We start from the raw sequence: 24,207 nt of genomic DNA, 5'->3' as shown, positions 1-24,207 counted from the left end.
ATTTGTCATCAGCCTAAAGAGCAGATGTGTACTTTGACCTAGGTCAGATATGTAATCTGTGATTCCATTTTCTGTAAAATGAGTCAACTTATAGTATCTATAGCATAACAACATGTAAGGCCCTTAGAACAGAGCCTGGTGCATAGAAAGCAGTCAATAATATTTATAATATTACAGTCAATAAATATTACAGTTGTCCCTCAGTATTCAAGGAGGATTGGTTCCAGGACCCACCTCAGATACCAAAATCCGTGGATGCTCTAGTACCTTATATAGAATGGCATAGTAATTTGCGTTTGATGTACATATATCCTCCCATATACTTTAAATCATCTCTAGATTACTTATAATGTCTAATACACTGTAAGTAATTGTTATACTGTATTGTATAGGGAATTATGACAGGGAAAAAGTCTATAGATGTTGGGAGCTAGCAGAGTTGAGGCAAGCAACTCAGTCTTAAGGAAATGGAATTAAGTTCCTTCTAGCAGAGGTTGTGTGGTGCCCTGAGGGCTTGGCCAGAAGATAAGATTAACCTGGGGTTTAGCATCTCCTGTCTTCCTGCCTCTTCCCCTTCCTGATCCTCCCCCCCTAGATAGCCCAGCCTTTGAATATTGCACCTTGGAATGTCACACCGCCTCTGGCAATTAGTCAATCCTGTGTTGCCATACCAAAGACCCCCCTGCATGGGCGGCCCTGCCCCCCTTTGTCTCTGCTGTATAAATACAGCCATTTCAGAGAATAAAACTGAGGCTTGATCAGAACCTTGTCTTGCCTCCATTCTTTCGCGTTCCTTGTTTGATTCATTCTCTTAGGTGGTTCCTGCGTGCCCCCCGTTGTTGTCCCGCGGGTCGGGACATATAGATGTTTAGTACAGACATAATCATCCTAGGCCTGTCTACATAATAGACATCAGCAAAAATGTAACTTTTTTGCTGCATATTTGCAATCTGTGATTGGCCAAATCTGCTGATGTGGAACTCGAAGATATGGAAGGCAGACTGGATTATTATTCTTATTACTAATACTAATACTATTATCATGAACTCCTCCATGCAGCCGGATCAGTGAGGCTTGGGCCATACCTCAAACATGCAAAAAATGTAACTTCATTTTTTTCATAAATTTACTTAGTTTCTATTCTGTGGGCCCATTCCACTGGATTGGAAAAACTTCATTCCAGTTATTTCAGGGTAACACCACTCCATTCAGCGTCTCCTTCTCCCCAGGGTTGAGTCTAACTCCTGGGCCTTTGCGGGTGCTAATGATCAGAACGGGCCTCTGTCCCCTGTGTGGTTAAAGTCACCCTAGATGGCCCTCGCCCAGCAGCCCCGCCAGTTCCCTGCAGTGGGACTGACTCCCCAGAGAACCCTGTTTAGGTCCAGTTCGTATGCCCTGGGGAGTGTGGTAGCAGAGAAGACTTCTAATAAGAAGTCAGCTTTCTTTGTAGGGTGGGGGGGGATTACAAGAGGGAGGGGGGATGCGGTAAGGTAAGTGTTTAGAACCCTATACAATGTGTCTTTCATTACTGGTCATTTACTTTTACCCTATGGCCCTTTCCCAAAGTAGACTGTGAGGCCTCCACTGTACATTCAGGGAAAAAATATTACATCCAAGAAGCAGAGAAAATGCTTTTAGGAGGTTCAAACATCTGGACTTTTCAGTATCAAAACCCAGCCTTGAAAGAGGGCATGCATTAATTTTAAGCCAAAGCTACTAGATTGGAAAGAATACGATGTGATGATGAAAATCAGGTTTGCCACGCTGATATGAGATGCAGATTCTCTAGGCTGGAGGGGAGGAGAGATGGAAAGAGAGGAGGTATCTTGGATTCTGTGTGGGAGGAAGACCTATAGTTTAATGTGCTGGACGCTGCTGAGAGTGAAAGGGCGTTCTACCGCTAACTATGCTGGAAACACAGGCCACACCAGCACTGTCCCAGGCGAACTGGGGTTGTATGTTCCCCCTACATGTGGGTCTCACCCCCCACTTGCCACCCTCGGCCAGGAACAGGGGAGGATGAGGGTTTAGAACCCACAGAAATGCCTGGGAAGAGAGAGGAGAGCTCTGCTCTCCTTGCTCAAGAGGAAGCTCCCAGGGCGCCCAGGAGGGGTGAGAGCGGCCACAAAGAAGGCTGTGCAGAGCGGTGGGCAGGCGGATGCAGATGCCCACACCCCAGCTGGCAGGAGTGCGGCCACTGTGGCTCTGCCCCCGAGAGGTCAGCCAGAGCTGGGAAACAGCCAGGCCTGGCAAGGCCTTGGGGCAGAGATGGGCACAGCTCCACAGGGGCCAGATGAGAGGGCGGGCACCCCTGCTGGGGCCCAAGGGAGTCAAGAATAGCACGGGAGACCCCGCCTCTGCCTGCCCACTCCCACAGCGCCCCTCTGCATCCCCCACAACCAGCAGCCCGCCCTGGGGGAAGGGGACCCCGAACTAAGCAAGCAACACAGGGACTAGATGGAGAGCCCTCATCTGACTGACCGCGTTTCAGGTGCTGGCAGATGGGATTGATACAGAAATGAAACGGTTATGAGTCTGATGACATGTTTACACATCTGCGTTGGTGGCCTGATAACACAATGAAACAGAGCGCCCCAAGTTAGAGATTCAATTTCCAGAGAGAATATTTCTAGGAACTTTTAAACAGTAGTTCCCTCTTTTTAAAAAATATTGCCTTAGTGTCTAGTCTTCCAGGGCATCCCATCACATATACCTGTGAGTCTACACGCAAAAGGTCTGGACTCTGGGGGAGGAACTTTGAGAGCACCTGCTAAAATGAAAAACAAAAATGCACTTAACCCTCAGCCCGCGTCTTCTCTCTGAGCCTCTGACTTCGAGGAGTGATTGCCCGTAGCCCCCAGTGGGTAAAGACTCCCTTTTCCACTGGAGTGGTTCTAACCTTTGCAAATGTTTCACAAGATTCGGCCAATTCCCATCACTGTTAGGATGGTGCCCGGAAACAATCCCTGAGATGGTAGAAGTCTGCACCTTGCACATGCGCTCTGGGTATCTCCTGCCGCAGGGACTCGGGGCGCAGGCGCAGTGACGTCGGCCCGGGGCGCGCACGCGCAGTGGTGTGCAGAGGGCTCTGCTGGTTACAATCATTGCAGCTGAGATTTCAAACCGCGGCGCCTCCGCCGCTGCTGCGCCCTGAGGCCGCGCACGTCTCCGCTGGGCTCCGAGGCGGCGCGGCGAGCTGAGGGGAAGGTGAGGCTCCTCCGGAGCCACCAGGCGCTCTGCCATGAAGAAGATTTTTGGCTTTGGGAGCAGGAAGGGCGTGTCGCCCTTGGCCGCGGCCTCCAGTCCCGGGAGGAGCCGGGGAGAGAGGCTGACGGGCGGGGGCAGAGGCTCCTCGCAGCCCGGGTACCACGTCCGGGACCGGGACCTGGGCAAGATCCACAGAGCGGCCAGCGCGGGCAGCGTAGCCAAAGTGAAGCAGATTCTGCTGCTCCGGATAAATGGCTTGAATGATAGAGACAAGATGAACAGGTAATAGGGCCACCGGGAGGAGGCGGGCGGACCTGGGCTCAGCAGGGGGGCACAGCCGGCTGTCACCCCTCGCTGGGCTGTCTCCCTCCCGCGCCCTGGCAGGTTGGTGGTGGACACCTTACCTGGGGTCCAGCGCCCAGGCCGACTTTTCTGAGCAGCAAAAACAAAAACTCAAGGACCCACTCCTCATTCCTCTTACAGAGCACTTACTGACATTTTTAAGTGATTTAGATAGCAATAGTAGAAACGAAATTAAGTATATTTAGCATTATATATTTGATAGCACATTTTTATGTCATAATGCTGTATATCATAGCCGAGTGCATAATGAGAGAAGTAATTCCCATAATAGATCAACTTTTGGCCTAAAAACTCCTCAGATATAATCCAGTAACAAATACAAATCAGTGTAAACCTATGTTCTTTATTGAGGGACCTCCAAAGGGAACTTTGAAGTGAAAAAGATAGTTGTGGTCTTGAATAGGAAGATTCATTTTTTCAAAATGTGTGCTCTTTCTATATTAATTTTACATAAACAATAAAATATGGTTTTAAAATTTTGAGTTGCACATGCTGTCTTTATTGTTGTGATGAAATTAAGAAAGTTATTGTGTACTTGTAAAGTTTTTCCCTTCTATTGTAGATATCTACATGTGCTATAAATTTCCACAAGTTGTCTATCATTAGTTGAAAAGACAGCCGAAACCGATTTGGCTCAGTGGATAGAGCATCGGCCTGCGGACTGAAAGGTCCCAGGTTTGATTCTGGTTAAGGGCAAGTACATTGGTTGCATGCACATCCCCAGTAGGGGGTGTGCAAGAGGCAGCTGGTCCCAGTAGGGGGTGTGCAAGAGGCAGCTGGTTGATGTTTCTCTCTCATCGATGTTTCTAGCTCTCTATCTCTCTCCCTTCCTCTCTGTAAAAAATCAATAAAATATATTTTAAAAAATAGTTGAAAAGACAGAAATTATTAGAACAGATTAGAAATGTCTAAACACCAAATTTATGTAATACTTTAGAACTTCATACTGGTGACATTTCATGTTTGTAGGAAAAGATGAATTACTCATAAATGGTTGAGACATAATTGTTTCATTTTTGGAGAAAACTAGCTAGATTTTATTTCAGAAAAATACAAAATATGAAAATTATCAGAAGAAAACAAATGTCTATATATATATTTTAAGTTGACAGAGACTTTAAAAGCAAGAAAAGTAGGATGTTGAGCAATGTAAAAAATTAAAACCCTCTATCAGAAAGTAATATTAAGAAAATGTACTTGCAAAATATTTACTATGTATGCATATTGGAGAAAAAGTCTATATTTTACAGAGGAGACTTTGAAATCAACAAGAAAAACTCTAAATTGAAATCGGACAAAGCATTCTTAGCATATGTACAAGGGAATGATGGACGTTGGACAAAATATTTATTGTCACTGGTAAAAAAAGGAGTGAAATACCATTTTTCATCCACAAAGTTTGTGAAGATGACCAGCAATGGTGCTTATACTGCTGCTTAAAGCTTAACTTGCTTTTGACTTTTCAAATGTACAACTTGTTTATTAGTACCACATTAAAATTTTATATATTACTTTTGCCCATTAATTATATTTATACTAAAATATCTTTATCAAATAACTAGAGGCCCAATGCATGAAATTCGTGCAAGAGTAGGCCTTTGCAGCCACAGGTGGCTGCCTGGATCCCTCCCTCACAGCCATGGGGGCTGCAGCCCCAGCTTAGTCAGGAAAGACATCTACTCTAATTAGTGTATTATGTTTTTATTATTATAGATTAGCTAAATTACATAAAATTTGTTTTTCTCAGCTCTGCTCATAATAGCAGAGTATTAAGAACTCATATAAATGGATTTTATTTAAAAATTACAGTATATCCGTAGGATGACATAATATATGACCATAGAAGGTGGTATAGATAAGAGGTATATATTGTCATGCAAAGATGTACTTTGGTAGATCAGAAAGGGAGACAAAAAACAGTTGGATTAGCCATACACACAGACTATGATCTTATATTAGCCAAAAAAGTTTGCAAAATGTGATAAAATTTATTCCTGAACATCTTTATATAATAAAAGGCTAATATGCAAATTGTCTCCTCTACTGGAATTTGACCAGGAGTTCAACTGGGAGTTAGACCAGGGGCGGGGCCTTTGGCCAACTGCCCACAGCCCTTCCACCTGGCTGGCCCCCCCTCCTTCTGATGGGGGGACTGGCCAGCCAGTCAACTGCCTGAGGCCCCTCCCTGGTTGGCCTGGCCCGATTGCCCCCAATCGGGGTGGGCCGGCTGGACAAGTTCATGCATCGGGCCTCTAGTTTGTATTATAACTGAACATTTCCAGTTTTAAAAATCTGATTTTTACAATGAACAAGTATAGAAATTATAGTAAAAGTATATTATGATTGAAATAATCCTGGGGAAGAGCAGGGATATGAATCTTACTCAGATAAAAAATCATTCCTCACTTTTTAAAAAAATTGTTTTTGAGGATTGGCACCTTCTGACAACTTTTTAAAAAATATATATATTTTATTGATTTTTTTACAGAGAGGAAGGGAGAGAGATAGAGAGCTAGAAACGTCGATGAGAGAGAGAAACATCGACCAGCTGCCTCTTGCACACCCCCTACCGGGGATGTGCCCACAACCAACGTACATGCCCCTGACCAGAATCGAACCTGGGACCTTTCAGTCCGCAGACCAATGCTCTACCACTGAGCCAAACTGGTTTCGGCACCTTCTGACAACTTTTAACCTCTTCAGAAGTAAAAGGAATCTTTTTATCTGTGTTTGTAGAGTATCCTATATAATAAAAGCCTAACATGCTAAGTGTCTGGTCATCTAGTTGGCCATTCAACCAATCAAAGTGTAATATGCTAATGATATGATAAGGCCTCTCAACTGCTCGCTAAGACATGCACTGATCACCAGGAGGCAGACAGTCAACTGGTTGACCAGTTGCTATAGCATGCACTGACCACCAGGGGGCAGATGCTCCAAGCAGTAGGTGGTTGAACGGCTTAGCAGACCATTAGCATATTTTGCTTTGATTGGTTGAATGGACGACTGAACACGTAGCATATTAGGCTTTTTTTATATAGGATAGCTTTATTACATGCTATATAATAAAAGGGTAATATGCAAATATACTGAATGGCAGAACAACTGAACAACCAATCAAAACGTAATATGCTAATGATATGCTAAGGCTGCTCAGCAGCTTGCTATGATATGCACTGACCACCAGGGCCAGTTATTCCTATCGGTAGGTTAACTTGCTGCTAGGATCCGGCCAATTGGGACTGAGTGAGATGGGCCAGACATGCCCTGGAGCCCTCCTGTGGTCCCTCCCTGGCCTGATCATGCACCAGTGGGGTCCCTCAGCATGGCCTGTGCCCTCTCGCAATCTGGGACCCCTTGGAGAACGTTAGAGAGCCGGTTTCAACCTGATCCTCCAGGCCACTCACTTGGGAGGGCGTCAGGCACAGGGCTTATGGCTGGTGAGCACTGCTGTGGCAGTGAGAGTCTTTCCTGTTTAGGACTGATTGGGCACAAGCCTGTGGCAGGCACAGTGGGGCCGGGATGAGTGGGAGTGACAGGTAGGAGCTGCAGGCAGTGTTGAACTGTGGGTTTCAGCCAGATCCCTGCAAGCCATCCAGAGGGACCTCACCTGTGCATGAATTTGTGCACCGGGCCTCTAGTATAATATATAAGTGATTATCCTATATAATAAAAGCCTAATATGTAAATTGAATGGCAGATGACCAACAGAATGACTGGTTGCTATGATGATCACTGATCACCAGGGGCAGATTCTCAATGCTGGAGTTGCCCACAAGCCCCAGGCCAGTCAAGGGGGGGTGCCAGTAGAGGCCCCCAGATTGTCCTGCTGGTCACCCCATGGAGGGAGGTGGCCCACAGTGGGGGAAGGGGCGCAGTAAGCAGGTGGCGCCAGGTCAGCCAAGGCAGGTGTCAGCAGGGGCCCCCAGATCGCCCTCCAGTTTGCCCCACAGATGGAGGTGGTGGGGCCAGGGGGCAGGAGTGACAAGTGGATGGTGCCAGGCTGGCCAAGGTGGGTACCAGTGCGGGACCTCTGATCACCCCATCAGTCACCCCACAGATCAGCCCTGATTGCTGGCCAAGCCTAGGAACCCTACCTGTGCACGATTTTGTGCACCAGGCCTCTAGTAAATTAATTTAGTTATATTCTTATTACAACAAAAAACAAAACAGCAAATACGTTACTACTAGAAGCTAGAAGCCCAGTGCATGACATTTGTTCATGGGGCAGGGGTGGGGTGTCCCTCAGCCTGGCCTGCACCCTCTCCAATCTGAGACCCCTTGGGGGATGTCCAACTGCCAGTTTACATCCTTCTCACAATCTGGGACCACTGGCTCCTAACTGTTCACCTGCCTGCCTGCCTGATCGCCCTCTAACCGCTTCCCTGCCAGCCTGTCTAACTGCTCCCCTGTTGGCCCTCCCCTGCCAGCCCAATTGCCCACAACTGCCCTCCCTTGCTGTGACCTGCCTCTTCTATGCAAGGTGGCAGAGACAAGGGGACCAGCCTCCTCAATGCTGCGTGGAGCCACGGGACACCTAGGCCTCACCCCTCGGATCAGCTGCCAGCTCCACCTCCGCTGTGCACATGGCCATCTTGTGGTGGCCATCTTGTGATAACATCACATGCACGGCCCACCTAGGCTTTTATTAGTATAAATTACTATTGCAAAAGTATTGCTTTAGCCGAAACCAGTTTGGCTCAGTGGATAGAGTGTCGGCCTGCGGACTAGGAAGTCCCGGGTTTGATACCTTGGTTGCGGGCACATCCACAGTAGGAGGTGTGCAGGATGCAGCTGATCAGTGTTTCTCTCTCATTGATGTTTCTAGCTCTCTATCTCTCTCCCTTGCTCTCTGTAAAAAATCAATAAAATATATTTTTTAAAAAGTATTGCTTTACTTTTAAAAGTGTTCTTTAAAAATATTGAACTCTCCAACTAACTTTATTCATTCTTTCAATTTATTTATTGATGAAATATAACCTGAATAGCTGTGTAGCAGATATATTCTACTTAGGACTTTTGCAATCTGTTTCACATGAGTCTTAAAAACTGCATGTTGTCCAGTATGATAAAAATGAGAAATTTAAAATGGAAATATTAGGACCTAATCTTAATTGAAGCTTTTTCTTCATCCTTTCAAACCAAAGTGTTTCTGAAGGTAGGAAATTGTAAAATATAACCTTTACCTGCTCTTTTTAAAATGTATCATAGTATTAAATACTAATGTTGACCATTGGAAATATCTGATTTTTATAAATCTATAAATCTAAATATTGATTAAAATGAACCATTCCTGTTCATTTGAATCCTGAGTTTCCTTTGGCTATAAGTTTCTTGAAGACCAAAGCAAAAGTTACTTTTAAAAAATTATTTTCTTGTTTTGATATTTTAGTCCTCTTTTTCTATAATGCTGTTAAGAACTAAAAATGGTTTAAATCCCAACCATTTGTCTAGAACTGCAAAAGGTCTGTTGTATTTACCATATTTCACTTAATATAAGACACAATGGATGATACGATGCCCAATATACCAATAAAAATTAAAAAAAAAAAAGTTGCTGCCAATTATAGTTGTAAGACATTCTGAATTATAAATTGCATCCCAAAGTCAGAGATGTTAAAATGTGAAAAAGTAAGCATATTAGAATCATTGAAATACAGTGTACTTTTAATTCTTAAAACATCTGTAAAGTAGATATGAATTTACTTAATTGATATGTCTTTGTAAAGTTGTAGCAATAGTAGTAATTATAATAATATGATTAACAATTATTGAGATTTCTTTTTCTAGGAACTATAGTAAACATTACTTAGCTTTTTATTTAAGCAAACAATGGTGATCTGTGAGATCACTACTATTTTTTAAAAATTGTTCTTATTTCTTTCAGAGATGAAGGAAGAGAGAAAGACAGAGAGAGAGAGAGAGAGTGAAAGAGAATTATCAATGATGAGAGAGAATCATTGATTGGCTGACTCCTACATGCCCCACACTGGGGATCAAACCCACAACCAGGGCATATGCCCTGACTGGGAATCAAACCATGACCTCCTGATTCATAGATCAATGCTCAACTAGTGAACCATGCCGGCCGGGTGGATCACTACTGTTTTTATTTCCATGTTGATGAGGAAATTGAGGTTCAGAAAGGCCAAGGGATAGATAGCTAATACATGACAGTTAAAATAGGATCAGACACAAATTGAGCTGAATTCCCAGGTCATCCGCTCCTTCATTAATAAGAACTAATAAATATTGTACTGTCTCCAGAAGAAAATTAAATATTTTAAAAGTATAGAGATAACATGTAATGTCTTCAATTGCGTGAATAATTATATGTTTTGAGATAGTGCACTCTAAGTTCCTAAGGAGTCCTTTCACTTTCCTAGGACTGCTCTACATTTGGCCTGTGCCAATGGTCATCCAGGAGTGGTGGCTCTCCTAGCAGACAGAAAATGCCTGTTGAACCTCTGTGATAATGAAAACAGGACAGCTCTGATTAAGGTATGTAGTAGCCAACTATGTCAACATGAGGTGGATTTGATTCAGTTACTTAGGATAAAAATGAATTTATCTCATTTGATTATGTTATTGGTGAAACTTGTGAAATGTTTACTTTAAATTACTATTGTAGAATTTATAATCTACTTTTTGGTATAATACTGACAGGCCGTACAATGCCAGGAAGAGGAATGTGCAACTATTCTACTAGACCATGGTGCTGATCCAAACATAATGGACATCCTCGGCAATACTGCTCTCCACTATGCTGTCCTGGGTCAAAATATAGCTATAGTAGAAAAGCTACTTTCATTCAAGGCAAATATTGAAGCGAGAAACAAGGTAACTTTATTTTTAAAATATTTGAAATACATCTTTTTACTTTAGCCAAAAGCATTTTCTTTCTCATATAACATACACTCTCAGACTAACTACTCCAGAGCCCAGTCCAGGAAGGTTGGAGAAATGTAGTGTCCACGGAAGGAGCAAAGCTCTTTCTCCCTTCCACTCCAGAAGAACTTACTGTAGTTCTTGGAGGTGGATGATAGGCTCAGACCCACAAAGGATTGAAGGCCTAGGGGAATGAAGTGGTGCTGGGGGCTGGCTCTTATGCAGTCAGGTGTTCTTGGAGATAGGTGGGAGGAGGAGACCTAGTACTCAGAAGGGAGAGCTGGAGGAGTGCAAGTGGGAAGAGGAAGCAGCAGTCCACAGGCCCTGACCTCTCCAGGATCTCAAGGTCCTAAAGATTGAAGAAAGAGGGTCAGGTCATGTCTTAACATCTAGCAAGGACACCCACTTATGCTTATAGCCACTCTACCAGCCACATACCACCTTGGGATTTTCCACGTAAACCTCATGTAGCTCCTCAGCAGGGTTGTAGTTGTACATAGAGAGCAGGTGATGGCAAAGCTGTTCACCTGCTTTTTCTTCTGGACATACATTATACACTGAGTGGCCAGATTACTATGATCTCTGAACGCATAATAATCTGGCCACTCAGTGTATAGCCTATATAATAACAGGCTAATGTGCAAAATGTCCCCTCTACCAGGAGTCTGACCAGCCGGCAGGCCAGCCAACCGCCCATGTACCTTACCTCTTGCCAGGCTGGCCGGACCCCACCCATGCGTGAATTCATGCACCGGGCCTCTAATATATATATATATATATATATATATATATATATATATATATATATATGAACAGTGAATTTATACATTATACTTATCCATTCAGTAATTCTTAATTCACTGTTCTCACATTCAGTAGTTATATATATATATTAGAGATCATAATAATCTGGCCACTCAGTGTATATCACCACTGGAACCCTGACAGTATGGTCTTGGCTGACACAGATAGGGTCAATTTTATATATTTGGAAGCTCAAGCATTCCCTGCATTGAAATGTTTTGAAATAACTTAATTGTCCAGGATTTCACTTTACATAATGACATTTCTGAAGAAGCAGTAGATATGACAGTTCTCTTTTATGCCCTTATAACAAATTTTAGTGAAAACACAATTTGTCAGAGGCAAAACTCTTTTTAAAAATACTTTTTTTTTCACCTGAGTTTTTCCTAATTAATATAAAACAACACAGGATAGCAAAATTTGCCACAGAAATAGGCTTTATCTTAAGTCTCAAACATAGCAAAGCATTTAAACTGTATTAGAAATTATGCTGCTGAGATGAGACGAAAGTGATGGTACACTGCACTAGTTCTCAGCTAGAATTGTGCTGGTGAATCACAACCACCTGAGGAACTTAAGTTTACAAGCCTCCGCTCTTCCCTGAAGATTTAGATTGAGTAAATCTAATGTATATGTAGAAATATGCATCTAAATGTATATGTAGAAATATTTCCTTAAGTTTCTGATACAATTCTTGATTAAGAACTACTGAATGGATAAGTATAATGTATAAATTCACTGTTCTCACAAACTTAAGAAATCTCTAGAAGAGTTAGAATTTGATAGGTGATACTTCCTTCAACTTTTTCCTTTCCAGGAATATTGGTCTGACTTTCAACTGGTTCTACCTCTTCTCTTGAAAAGTTATAGGGAACATTATTGGTGATATCTAATGACTTAACACCTTTTTTCTTTCAGCCATCTATCATTTATTGGCATACTGAGAGTATTTAGAAATTTGCTTATTAGGAGTCTGTTAATAAGTAGAATCTGACCCTTTAAGAATTTTTTATCCTTTCTCATTCAGTCCTTAGATCACCAAATGTTTACTACAAGCAGGATTTCCCCGCAATTTTCTAAGTCTTGTGCCTTCTTTTTAGTTGAAACTGTGTGATAGATTCTCAGTATGTCTGTTAATTTCACAGAATCCTGGCATAATCAGGATGGCGGTTTTAAACATCAAAACATCAAAAAATGCCCTAGCTGGTGTGGCTTAGTTGGTTGTGCATTGTCCCATTCACCAAGAGGTTTCTAGGCTGATGCCCCTATTGGTTGATGCCCCTAGGTTGCCTACTTGATCCTTGTAGGGGGTGTGTTGGAGGCAACTGACGAATGTTGTAGTCTCACTTTGATATTTCTCTCCTTTTCTCTTTCTCTAAAAATCAATAAATTATTAAGAAGATATACATCAAAAACCATGAAATTAGTAACAATAAAAATGAGAATTGCTTTAATAATTTAGTTCCAGCAATTCTATGAGCTAATTATTTATTTGTCCCACATCAACAATCTTGCAGAAATAAATATATGTAAATCTATTGTAGTTTAATATGTATTAGCAAGATTTTTTAATAATGGTTATTATCAGTCTAAATAATGATTTTTATTACATGTTGGGGTTAAAAATATTGATAAAACATGATACATATGAAAGGAAAGGTTTTACATACAAATATTTGCTTCATGCATGACCATTTAAAAACAAAGCAAATATAAAAACACAAGTGGGCTCCTTACTAAATATGGGCCCTGGATATGCTTACTTTGCCTTCATAAGTTGACTCAACATTAGAATTTCAAGATATTCAAGATCATCTACATTAATTTATAATACATGTTTTATATTAATCTCCAAGAAGGAAATTTTTCAAGTTAGAATTTATAGGTTATTATTTTTAAAAACTCTTTTCCTTTATATGTCCTGTAAATAATCATATTCTCATTGGAATTCTATAAGTCTCATGAGGTTAATTATGGTTAGAGTTGCATAGGGGATACATATTCTAGACAATAGTATATCTTTCTCCTCAGCATTGTTCCTCAGAAATGCAAGTGATTTAGTAGTTTTCATTGTGCTAAAAATAATTTATATAGATCAGTGTTCAACTTTTTATTGATAAGCCATTATATTTTTGCTTCTGATTTATATTTTGCCTTAAATATAAAATACTTTTAAGTACAATTAAAATGAAATCAGAATAAAAACAATTTTTAAAAAAAGTATATATTCTACTCTGGCAGGTATGGCTCAGTTGATTCGTCATCCTTCCATACACTGAGGGGTTGCCAGTTTGATTCTCAGTCAGGGCTCATGCCTGGGTTGTGACTTGACCCCTTGTAGGGGCATGCAGGAAGCAGCAGATATGAAAACGAGTTGTTCTGCTCTCACATAGATGTTTCTCTGTCTCCCTCTCCCTTCCTCTCTCTGAAATCAATAAAAACATGGGGGGGGGGGGTGGAAGCAAAGCATTCGATTAAGGGGCTTTAGTAGTGAACTACTGAGCATAGAAAACAGAGCCCCTTCCTTTAAAAAAATATATTTTATTGATTTTTTCACAGAGAGGAAGGGAGAGGGATAGAGAGCTAGAAACATCGATGAGAGAATCGTCGACCAGCTGCCTCCTACACACCCCCTACCGGGGATGTGCCCACAACCAAGGTACATGCCCTTGACCCTTCAGTCCGCAGACCGATGATGCTCTATCCACTTTCGGCGCCCCCTCCTTCTTACCCCTGTGCTGTCACTGGCTGCTCCTTCCCTTTAAAATGCTCTTCACTCCCTTCTTCAAAAGATTCACTGCAACACCCAAGACTATCAACATAGTTGGGAATTTCGTTTCGTATTGAGCTTTCTAACAGTTAAAATAAAAAGCTATCATGTCATAAAAGAAGAAACCATGGACTACTTAGTAATAAGCAATCAGAGTTCATTTGAAGCCTGTTAATTTAGTCCATTTTTTTAGGGATCCTTTTGGAGCAGGAGTGACTGATGTTGACATCTGGGTTATTGATAGCATTGGTGGAAGCTATCAACTGTGTGTAACCTGGAGAAAACCTTCACCTTTGTTGAAAAGTTCTCACAACTGGATACCTGAAACCCTATAATTTTTCAAATGTTAATGTTTGCGACAGAAAACTATTGTCAAATCAGGATTAAGCGAAGTTAAACATTTTTAGTAGTAGGCATACAGTGTATAGTTTTATAATATTTCTTAAACACAGATGATCTTTCTGGATCCTTTTTCTATTGGGATAAAGTACTGAACTTCTGGTAAACTATATATTCTTTGGAACTTAATTTAAGAAACACTACTGTAGAGCTAATCATTTAGGTTATTTATTCAGTAAAAATGCTTAAAGCATTTACTACTATATTTTATAGTTTGGAGACAAAGATAAAAAAATAGGCCCAACAAGCTCTTGGTTTAGATGGGGAGCAAGAAAATAACGACACTGTAGCACAATAGATACTGTGATAGGAACCAAGATTCTTGGAACCAGTACTGTAAATGTTTGAGGTGAGTTTTAGAGAATGGTGTTGGAGCTAATCTTTTGAAGGAGGGAGTGGAGGGCATTTTAAAGGGAAGGAGCAGCCAGTGACAGCACAGGGGTGAGAAGGAAGGGGCTACTTTTTATTTACTTTCTATATTACACTAGAGGCCTGGTGCACGAAATTCATGCACAGGTGTGGTCCCTAGGCTTGGCTGGTGATCAAAGCATGGGTGTCTGGTGTAGAAGGGCAGGTCCCAGCTGACCTCTGAGCCCTGGACAGCACCTGGGACCCCGGGTTCCCACGTGCTTCCTGAGTCACAGTGCCTGAGGCCCCATGCAGAGTGCGGTGAGTGTGGCTGGATGCCATGGGCCAGGGTGTAGCCTAGGCCTGTGGGCTGCCCAGCAGTGCCATTTGGAAGCCATGTAGGCAGCGCACATTCTGCTGGCCATCCTCGCAGACTGGCTCCTGTGTGAACCCACAGGGAATCCGACTGGCTCCTGTGTCCCAGCAGCTGCAGTCTAGCTCACCCAGAAGAGGCCACAAGAGTGTGGGGTGGGCTCCCCGCAGGTGCCCAACACCTGAGCATAGGATCTTCTACCAGCACGTGAGCCCTGGCATCCTGGGAGAGGGTAGTGGGGGAGTGAGAGAGAACACCCCGCATTCTTACCACACCTCCATCCCCATCACCCCAACTCCCAGGTAGATGGCAAAAGGTTGTAGCACACTGCTGACGCCCACCATGTTCTGCATCACCCTCTGGTGGTTAGCGCATGTCATAGTGAGTGGTTGAACTGGTCGAATGACTGCCCAAGAGAACAATTTGCATATTAGGCTTTTATTATATAGGATTATATAGGATGTTTAAGTCCAGAGGATCCTTTATAAGTTTTAAAATTCAGTTTGGATATATGTAATTTCATAAATTATAAATTGTTTTTGCTGTTTTACAGGATGACCTCACACCACTTTCTCTTGCTCAAAGTGAAAATAAAGAGCATATGGTGGAATTTTTAGTAAATAGAGGTGCAAGAATACACACAATTGATCAGATGGAAAGGTACAGTTCATTTTTTATAAACCTTAATACTGTTCTAGAGCGGTTACAATCACTCAAGTCAAAAATTAAGTTAATAAGAAATTAACATATCTTTTTATAGTGAGAAATACAACACATCAGTTAGGTAGAAAAGCAATTATTCTGACTACTGGGCAACTGGAAAAACAATATTCTGCAGGATTCATATTCATTTATAATATTGACTGATGTCATTTGTAATTTTTTTTTGTAATGTATATTTTTTTGTAATGTATATTCTTACATTAAACAGAGGAGTTTCTTATTAATTTTATTATAGGCCCAATGCACAAAATTCATGCAAGAGTAGGCCTTCTTTCCCCTAGCTGCTAGCACTGGCTTCCCTCTGGCTGCCGGTAGGCACCCAGGACCCAGGCTTCCCTTGCAGCCCTGTCTTCATCCTGAAGGATGTCTGGTTTAATTAGCATATTATGCTTTTATTATTATAGGTATTACATGGACTCTGTTAGTTTATTTCATGATAGAACTAGAGGCCCAGTGCATGAAATTTGTACACAGGTAGGATACCTAAGTGGCTACCAGCTTGGGGCTTCCTTCCCTGGCTGCCAGCTGCTGGCCAGAGCCTTCCTTGGTTCCATGCCACCTCCTGTGGTCAGCACATGTCATATTGAGTGATCGAACTTCCAGTGGGTCGAACTCCCGAGGGAACACTGCATATTAGGCTTATATATATAGATAGATAGATAGATAGATAGATAGATAGATAGATAGAGGACTTAGTCTCTCTTGTAGTTTTTTTATTTTTATTTTCACTTTTACTTTGTATATAATTTTCCTTAAAAAATGTGTATTAAGCAAAATAGGAGTTAATTTTGTCTTTTGGAAGACTCTGTTTTAGATTTCTTTCTTTGATGAATACTGATCTTATTAGGTTATCCCTAATGACTATGAATCACTGCTACCAGACACTGTGGGTTCATCAGTTTTTATCCTTTTTCATTTCTAGTATATTTTGATTTTTTTAAATTGGTATTTAATTACTTATTATCAAATATGTTCCCTCATATAAAATGGAGAACAGTACTATATCCTTCTAGGGTGATCATGTATAAGGTTATCTAGCATTTAATTTAGTGGCTGGTAGCTGCTTATCAGTGTCATTAACTCTAAGTATGGCTATGATTTTTATAATTATTAACACTAGAGGCCTGATGCACAAAGATTGGTGCAAGAATGGACCTTCCTTCCCCTGGCTGCTGGCACCACCTTTGCTCTGAGCTGGAGCTGCCTTTCCACCTTTCCACACTTCCCAGAGGCCTGGAGCAGATGGGGTGGTGTGGAACACCCACCCCTGATCGCTCAGAGCACCTGCGTATGCAAATTAACCCATCAGCTTTGTTGGGTTAATTTGCATACTCACTCCTAATTGGCTGGTAGGCATCATGAAGGTACAGTCAATTAGCATGTCTCTCTTTTATTAGTGTAGATTATTATTTTAAGCCTGCCAAATTACTTTACTATTCTGACTTCTAGCTCACTTTGAAATATAATATCAGACTAAGAATGAAGCAGGAAGTTCTACATTTAAATCTTCACCTACTTCAGATTCGTGATCTCAGCATAGTTCCTTATGCGTTTGAGGATTTTAAATTAGCCACTTCTACTATGCAATACCCAAGTAAGACAGGAGGCTTCCTTTTCCTTTATTTTAGCCTTGGAGGTAATTTACAAAGGTGAACACTTCAGCACACAAATGGTCAATTCTAGATAGACAACAGGGTATTGACTTGGTAAATATATCAAATTAGCTGTTTAAATAACATAATTGAAGTTCTTGAGGGTAAAGTGATCTCTGTGTTATATATACAAAACTTATGCTTACTGTAAATGATGAATCTGGAAATATAGTCAGGCTTCTTTTTCAGCAAGGTACTGATGTCTTTTCTCAAGATAACTGCGGGTGGACTTAAGAAGAATATGCTTTTGTTGTAGTTTTAATTTGTCAGTGTTTACATTAAAATGCTAGAATTCACTCAACTGAGGTTTAAAATAACTTCACTTTTACTTTTTCCATAACAGGTGAGATTTCATAGTTTGGTTCAGGCATTTTGGGAATGGCAGTGAGTTAGTTTATGTCATCAGCCAGAAACCTAGTAAAAGGCTTGACTAGTTAGAAATAGCAATGGGCCAGATACTTTATCTCAGAACTTTTAAGACCTTTATTATTAGGCATCCTAACATTATTTATTTCGTTCCATGTAGAACTCTTATGCTTGAAGTACAAATAACTGATTTTTCTAACTAGTTATTTGATGTTTTAAAGTGTTCACTTTAGCAGAAAAAAAAACCTGTATTTTCTGGGGGCTATCTCCTATATTCTCCCCCTTGAATTTTTCAAGAACCTAAAGAATTACCTAAGTCAAGGAAGACAACCTTCTTTCACAAGTCAGATGGAGAGGTAAAAAGGAGAGTCTAATCTTTCTGTTGTTCCCATTGATTCTGTAGCTACAGAGTTGCTATTGAAACTGTTTCTGTAGTCATGATTGACCTTTGCTCCCAGGTTGCCATTGCTGATCCAGATTCCTGAGCTTTCATGTTGATTCACACTAGCACTTGAAAATTATAGCTTTTATTTATCTGCAGATGCTTGTATGCTCAGTCACTATTCCAATCACCAGCACCGTGTTCTGGAAGCTGGGCCTCCTAGCTTTAGCCACCCACAGCCTTCCCCCTCCACAAGCCTATGTGGAACTCAATTCTTAGCCCAGACCTTTGTGGACGAGTCACCCTTTGAATTCCTGTTTGTGTTTTTTTAGGAGCTATTCTAAGCTGTCAGAGAGGTTCAAATAATACTGCAGGAAAAGAGCAGACTTTCCTTTCTCCTTTGTTACCAGACCTGTACCCCAAGATACTTTATATCCTATAGCATCTTTGTTTAGATAGTGGAAGATCCCATAATGCCTTCCCAGAGTAGTAGGCACCAACTTGCCTGAGATTCCATAATTGAGGTTGGCCCCTCAAGTGATCGCTTTGCCATAAGAATGAAACTTTCCCAAGTGATTTGAATTTACCTCAGGTTTGAAAATACTTGACATTATGCCTCACATGGAAGCCAGTCAACAGAAAGATCTGAATCAAAAGTTATTGATCCTTAGAATTGCTAAGGTCCCATCCATGACTCATCAGTATCTGTGTGTAGGATTATATCATCCAAGCCAATTGGGGGTGGACAGGGAGGTTAAGCATCATTCTCATAAGGATCTGCAGGTTCACAGTTGGAGTACGTAGAGAAGGAATAGTAGTAGTCCAGGCCAAGTCCTGACTTCTATTGGTTTTCTGCATTTGTTACAAAGACAGGATGACCTTTTGTTTTCGGACTTCAGGAGGTAATCTATATAAAATCCTAAACAACCATCGCAACCAAATGGACGACCAAACAGGCTGCAGGGGACGACCAGGTCGGCAGGGGGGTTAGTGAGGGGCAACCAAACAACCAAGAAGTAGGCTGTGTGGGGCGACCAGGCAGGGGGGCAGTTGGGAGCAACCAGGCCGGTGGGGGTGCAGTTGGGGGAGATCAGGCAGCAGGTAGAGGCAGTTAAGGGTGATCAGGCTGGCAAGGGGGCAGTGAGGGTGACCAGGTCTGCAGGGGGGCCAGTGAGGGGCTATCAAGCAGGCAGGCAGGTGAGCAGCTAGGAGCCAGTGGTCCAAGATTGTGAGAGCGATGTCTGACTGCCAGGATTGGGCCTAAACTAGCAATCAGACATCCCCCAAGGGGTCCTGGATTAGAGAGGATACAGGCTGGGCTGAGGGGACCCTCCCTCCCCCACGTGCATGAATTTTGTGCACCGGGCCTCTAGTATATTTATAAATAAATCTAGTTGCAAGTTATAGAATAGCTGAGATACCCTGAATTATAAACCACAAAGAAAAAATAGCTAGTAACTAAAATTAATAATCTCTGAAAATTATAACATTTGAATGTTACAAACTATGAAAAACCAATATTGGGATTTATTTGGGTAGTTTCAACAAATAAAGTTCATGAAAAGATTTTTCCTTTGTCTTATTGTTTCTCTGAGCATCACTTTTTGCTATGTTGTCTCATTTAATCATCCTAACAACCTTGTAAAGTAAGATTTTTATTTTGTTGAGGACTTTGAGCCAAAGAAAAGTTACTTGTTTGAGAATAAGTAGCTATTCATTGTAGAGCTAGGATGTCTAAGTTCAAGACACTTGCCATTATGTCAAGCTAACATTAATTGAACTATATATACTACCCTAAAATCATGACTGTTTCACGTTACTTTTTAAAAATTACATGCTTAATAAAAAGTTTATAGAATTTAACAAGTTTGAAGTGTATGGTATAATTAAAGTTTTAATATTAACATTGATATTACTTGAAATATCCTAAGAATATAATATATTTGGAAAATATTTTTATTTAAGTATTAAGATAGTAATATTATTTATCACCTTTTTTTTATACACAGCAATCAACAAGTAATGTCTGAATATAAAGAAGAAAGGAGAGCTAAAAAGTCTTCTGAAAGTAGCAAAAGTTTTGGTAAGACTTCTAATAGTGGATTATTCTTGGTGGACCCACCATAGATAAAATAAGAATAAGGAAATTTTGATAATGGAAGAGCACTGAAAAAAAAATCTGTAAATTGCAGGTATTATTTTTTTTTCTTAATTTCTTTAAAATAGTTCAATATTCAGAATTATTTAAAAAGTAATTTTAGGTAATTTTAAAAATATGGGGCAATATTGTCTGAAAAGAAATTCATTTATATAGTCATTACAGCAGCAGTTCTCAACCTGTGGTCATGACCACAAGTTGAGAACTGCTAGCAAGGTCATCTAAGACCATCGAAAAATACAGATATTTACGTTATGATTCAAACAGTAGCAAAATTACAGTTAAAAAGTAGCAACGAAAATAATTTTGTGGTTGGGGGTCACCACAACATGAGGAACTGTATTAAAGGGTCACAGCATTAGGAAGGTAGAGAACCACTGATCTAAGAGGTTGTTATCATTGCAATTTTTATTATTTGCTATACTTTATTCAGTGCTTACTAGGTGCCAGCACCCAGTAGGAGCTCATAATTATTATTATTGCATAATATGTGCCAGACACTTGAAGTATATAATGAGAAGTTAAGTTTTTTAAAAGTGGGTAGAATTTTCCTTGGACTAGCAACAGTCCATTATGAAGTTGAAATTAAAAAATCAGGAAGCTCAATTTATTTAATTTAAAATGTGGTCTTTTTCTAGTCCTATATGTTATTTATTTGTTTTGCTTTAAAAAATCTTATTTATTTAAGAAATAGCAACAATAATTGGTAGTGTTTTGTCCCCCTCCCCCGACCCCACCCGCCTCCTCATCTGTTAAGAGCCCATGTTTGACTAGGTCAAAGGAATGGTAAAATAAAGCAGAGACAGAAAATAGGTACAGTTAATATTATTTAGTAATGATTGAATGTAAAAAGTTAATGGGAAAGAGAAATTGATATGATTCATAGGTTTCCAGGTTGTGCATGACATTTAAATTGGACATGAAGAACAGTATCGATACTTTGTCACATGAACAGGGAAGAGCAACAGGTCAACAGGAAAGATCAGCTTTTTTCCCATACATGTTTAATTTGATGAAATATCCATGGATAACTCATCATATATTTTGGATACAATTTCTTTGACTTATCAACTTGTCCATTATCAATAACTGCCTTTAATAGGTGAGCTATGTTTTTAGTTTAACAAGAAAATAAGAAAAATTTAGGAACAAATAAAAGACTAATTAATACTATACAATTATACTATATATAATAATTATTGTTTTTCTGCGGTTATCCCAGATATTTGATTGATTCACAACTATTATAAAAAGAAATTAAACCCTACTTAGTTGGAAAAAATTGGCAGTGTGATGTTTTTATTTTCTTCATAGAAAGTTTCATACCATAGAGTATGTTGTCAACCATTAGAATTCTTTATTCTGATTAAAATAAGATTATTGCTTGTTTCACATTATTTTCTGCCATCATTGTTTCATTTATCCCTTTAATGCCTTTATTCAAATGGATATAGATCTACAAGAATCTCTAAAACAAGTACCAAGAAAAACTAATTTAAGGACAGGTATTTGTGAAATAACTTTCTGACTGTCATCATGTATCACACATCAGCCTAAATAGTTACTCATCATTATCACCCAAAGTCCATAGTTTACATTTAGGTTCACTCTTGGTGGTGTACATTGTATGGGTTTTGACAAATGTGTGATGACACATATCCCCCATTACAGGGTCATCTCACTGCTCTAAAAATCCTCTGCGCTGTGCTTATTCATCCTTCCCTTCTCCTTAAACCATGGAAACCACTGATCTTTTTACCATTCTCTTAATTTTGCATTTTTCCTGAATGTTATATAGTTGGAATCATAGAGAGTATATCTTTTTGAATGTTTAAAAATTTTAAATTTCAAGTTAATTGAACATAGTTATCCAAGATGTTCTTTGATCTTTGGGGTTTGTTGTTATTGTTCATCAGCGTAGGATCTGATGACATATGCCATATAAACTCAAAAAGCATGATTTCTACAGGCATTTGCCACATAATGGGGAGGGTTGAGAAAAATGGCCTCACACACTCCTGCAGAGCACTCACTGTTTGGACCACCCTGCTCTGTGAGGAGGGTCTGGGTCGACTCTAGCAATGGAAGGAGATGCTCTCAGGGGGTTATACTTCATACAACTGGAATCAATGTCTTTCATTCGTATCTTGCAATTAGAAATAGGCCCATAAAGAGTCTGTTTTCTATGTTTTGCTGTGCTGTAAATATAGTGCCTGGCAACCAAGCTTTTTTGTGATAGTGTTTCATCCTGAACCGGCTAGTCTTCACCGAAGAGCTGGAAAAGTTGTATAGTACTACAGCAAAATAAGTACATTCTCTTCTAATTGCTCTTAATGGAAGGTGTTGAGAAAAACCATGCTATTTAAGTTTGACAATGTTAGTTTATGATACTGATTCTGCTAATTATACCATTTTCTGTCAATCTGATGGGGTTTGGTTAGGATTATGATCATTGTAAATAGCAGTTTAGTTGTAGGTATCAAATTATGATGGATCCCATTCTTTTTTCTTTTGTCTTACATTTGATATACAAAGGAAAGGAAGTAATATATTAATGGCCTACCAATAGTATTATTAATATTCACTCTAGTATAGTCTTAAGGTGTGATTCTAACAAGGTCTCACAGAGAATCAGTCTGGTACTTTCAAAGTCCTGTGTTTTTCTGTTGTTGTTTTTTAAATGTATTTTATTTTTTTCTTTAATAGCGGATGAGAGCTCTGAAGAAGACTCTTTAAGGAGGTAGGATTTTTTAAAATTATATATTAACTAAGGGAATACAGTGAAAAGCAACTAGCATTTTTTGAGTTTTGTACCCTGGGCTAGACACTATATTATATAATTAACATGTGTTATATAGTCATCACAATAGCTTTGCAAAGTAGCTGTGCTATTATAGCCTATTTTTTATTAATGAGGCAACTGTGCTTCAGAGAGGTTGATTAATTTCATAGTTAGCAAATGACTGACCCATGATTTGAATACCAACCTGCTTGGCTCCCAAATTATTCTATTGTCCCTCATCAAACACTAATAAGTTCCTCTGTAGCACTGGCATCAAGATACAGATGCTAATCAGATAACTCAGAAAGTAAAATCTAATTGTGTGTTAACTCTGATCTAGAGTTTTCCAAGAAGCCCAATTAGTCCAAGCATTTGGCTTACTATACTTGACAACTGCAGTGTTAAATAGTACCTCGTTTTACCCTTCAAAGATTTTATGGCATATCTAAGTTAGCTAAATGGCCAGAACCAAAGGTTTTACCTACAGAAGCCCTAATCAGGCAAGTGTTTTTAAGTATAATGGTATCTGTTCTTCTTGAAATGAATTATTTTTCTCTAAGTGAATAATGTCTATGTATGGACCATGTTATGTCGATTGTATTTAGCATTAAGAGGATATTTCTAATTTATTTCTCTACTCATTGACTTCCTAGACTGGTTTTCCCTTCAGGCAACTAACTTTGCCTAGTTGTATGAAGTTTTTTCCTAGAGTCCTTTTTTTTTTTTTTTTTTTTTTTTTTTTTTTTTTTTTTTTTTAAACCCCCCATGACTTTCATGACTTTTAAAATTTTCTTCTCTGCTGTTCTTGGTATTTTTCTCGACTTCTGTCAGCTATATGTTTTTCATTTTTCTATAGGCAGAATCAAAAGCATATAGAATTTCAAGAGTTTAAGGAATCTTAGCGATTAATTAATCAAAACACCCTTTAGTATTTTAATCTGTTTTTAACATCCTGGCCACCTGGTTGCTTGCATGGAAAATTTGAAACTCAA

General features: G+C 40.0%; 1 protein-coding gene across 11 annotated transcripts in view; it reads left to right on the top strand.

The window, feature by feature from the left end:
• The first annotated feature begins 3,093 nt into the window (after positions 1-3,093).
• Positions 3,094-24,207, top strand: part of ANKRD26 (ankyrin repeat domain containing 26) — an 86,659-nt gene continuing 65,545 nt past the window's right edge. For 7 of the 11 annotated variants that reach the window (XM_045585865.1, XM_045585855.1, XM_036453166.2 and 4 more), the window contains exons 1-6: positions 3,096-3,489; positions 9,957-10,071; positions 10,237-10,410; positions 15,706-15,812; positions 20,285-20,358; positions 23,140-23,173. In XM_045585865.1, the coding sequence (XP_045441821.1) occupies positions 3,242-3,489; positions 9,957-10,071; positions 10,237-10,410; positions 15,706-15,812; positions 20,285-20,358; positions 23,140-23,173 (752 nt within the window). In that variant the 5' untranslated portion in view covers positions 3,096-3,241. Of the gene's footprint in view, positions 3,490-9,956; positions 10,072-10,236; positions 10,411-15,705; positions 15,813-20,284; positions 20,359-23,139; positions 23,174-24,207 lie in introns of those variants that run through there. The other 4 variants (XM_045585876.1, XM_045585868.1, XM_045585872.1 and 1 more) reach the window with 4 other exon arrangements.

This window comes from Pipistrellus kuhlii, unplaced genomic scaffold (genome assembly GCF_014108245.1).
Source record: "Pipistrellus kuhlii isolate mPipKuh1 unplaced genomic scaffold, mPipKuh1.p scaffold_m20_p_1, whole genome shotgun sequence".
NCBI lineage: Eukaryota > Metazoa > Chordata > Mammalia > Chiroptera > Vespertilionidae > Pipistrellus > Pipistrellus kuhlii.
This window is presented reverse-complemented; position numbering and strand designations above follow the sequence as displayed.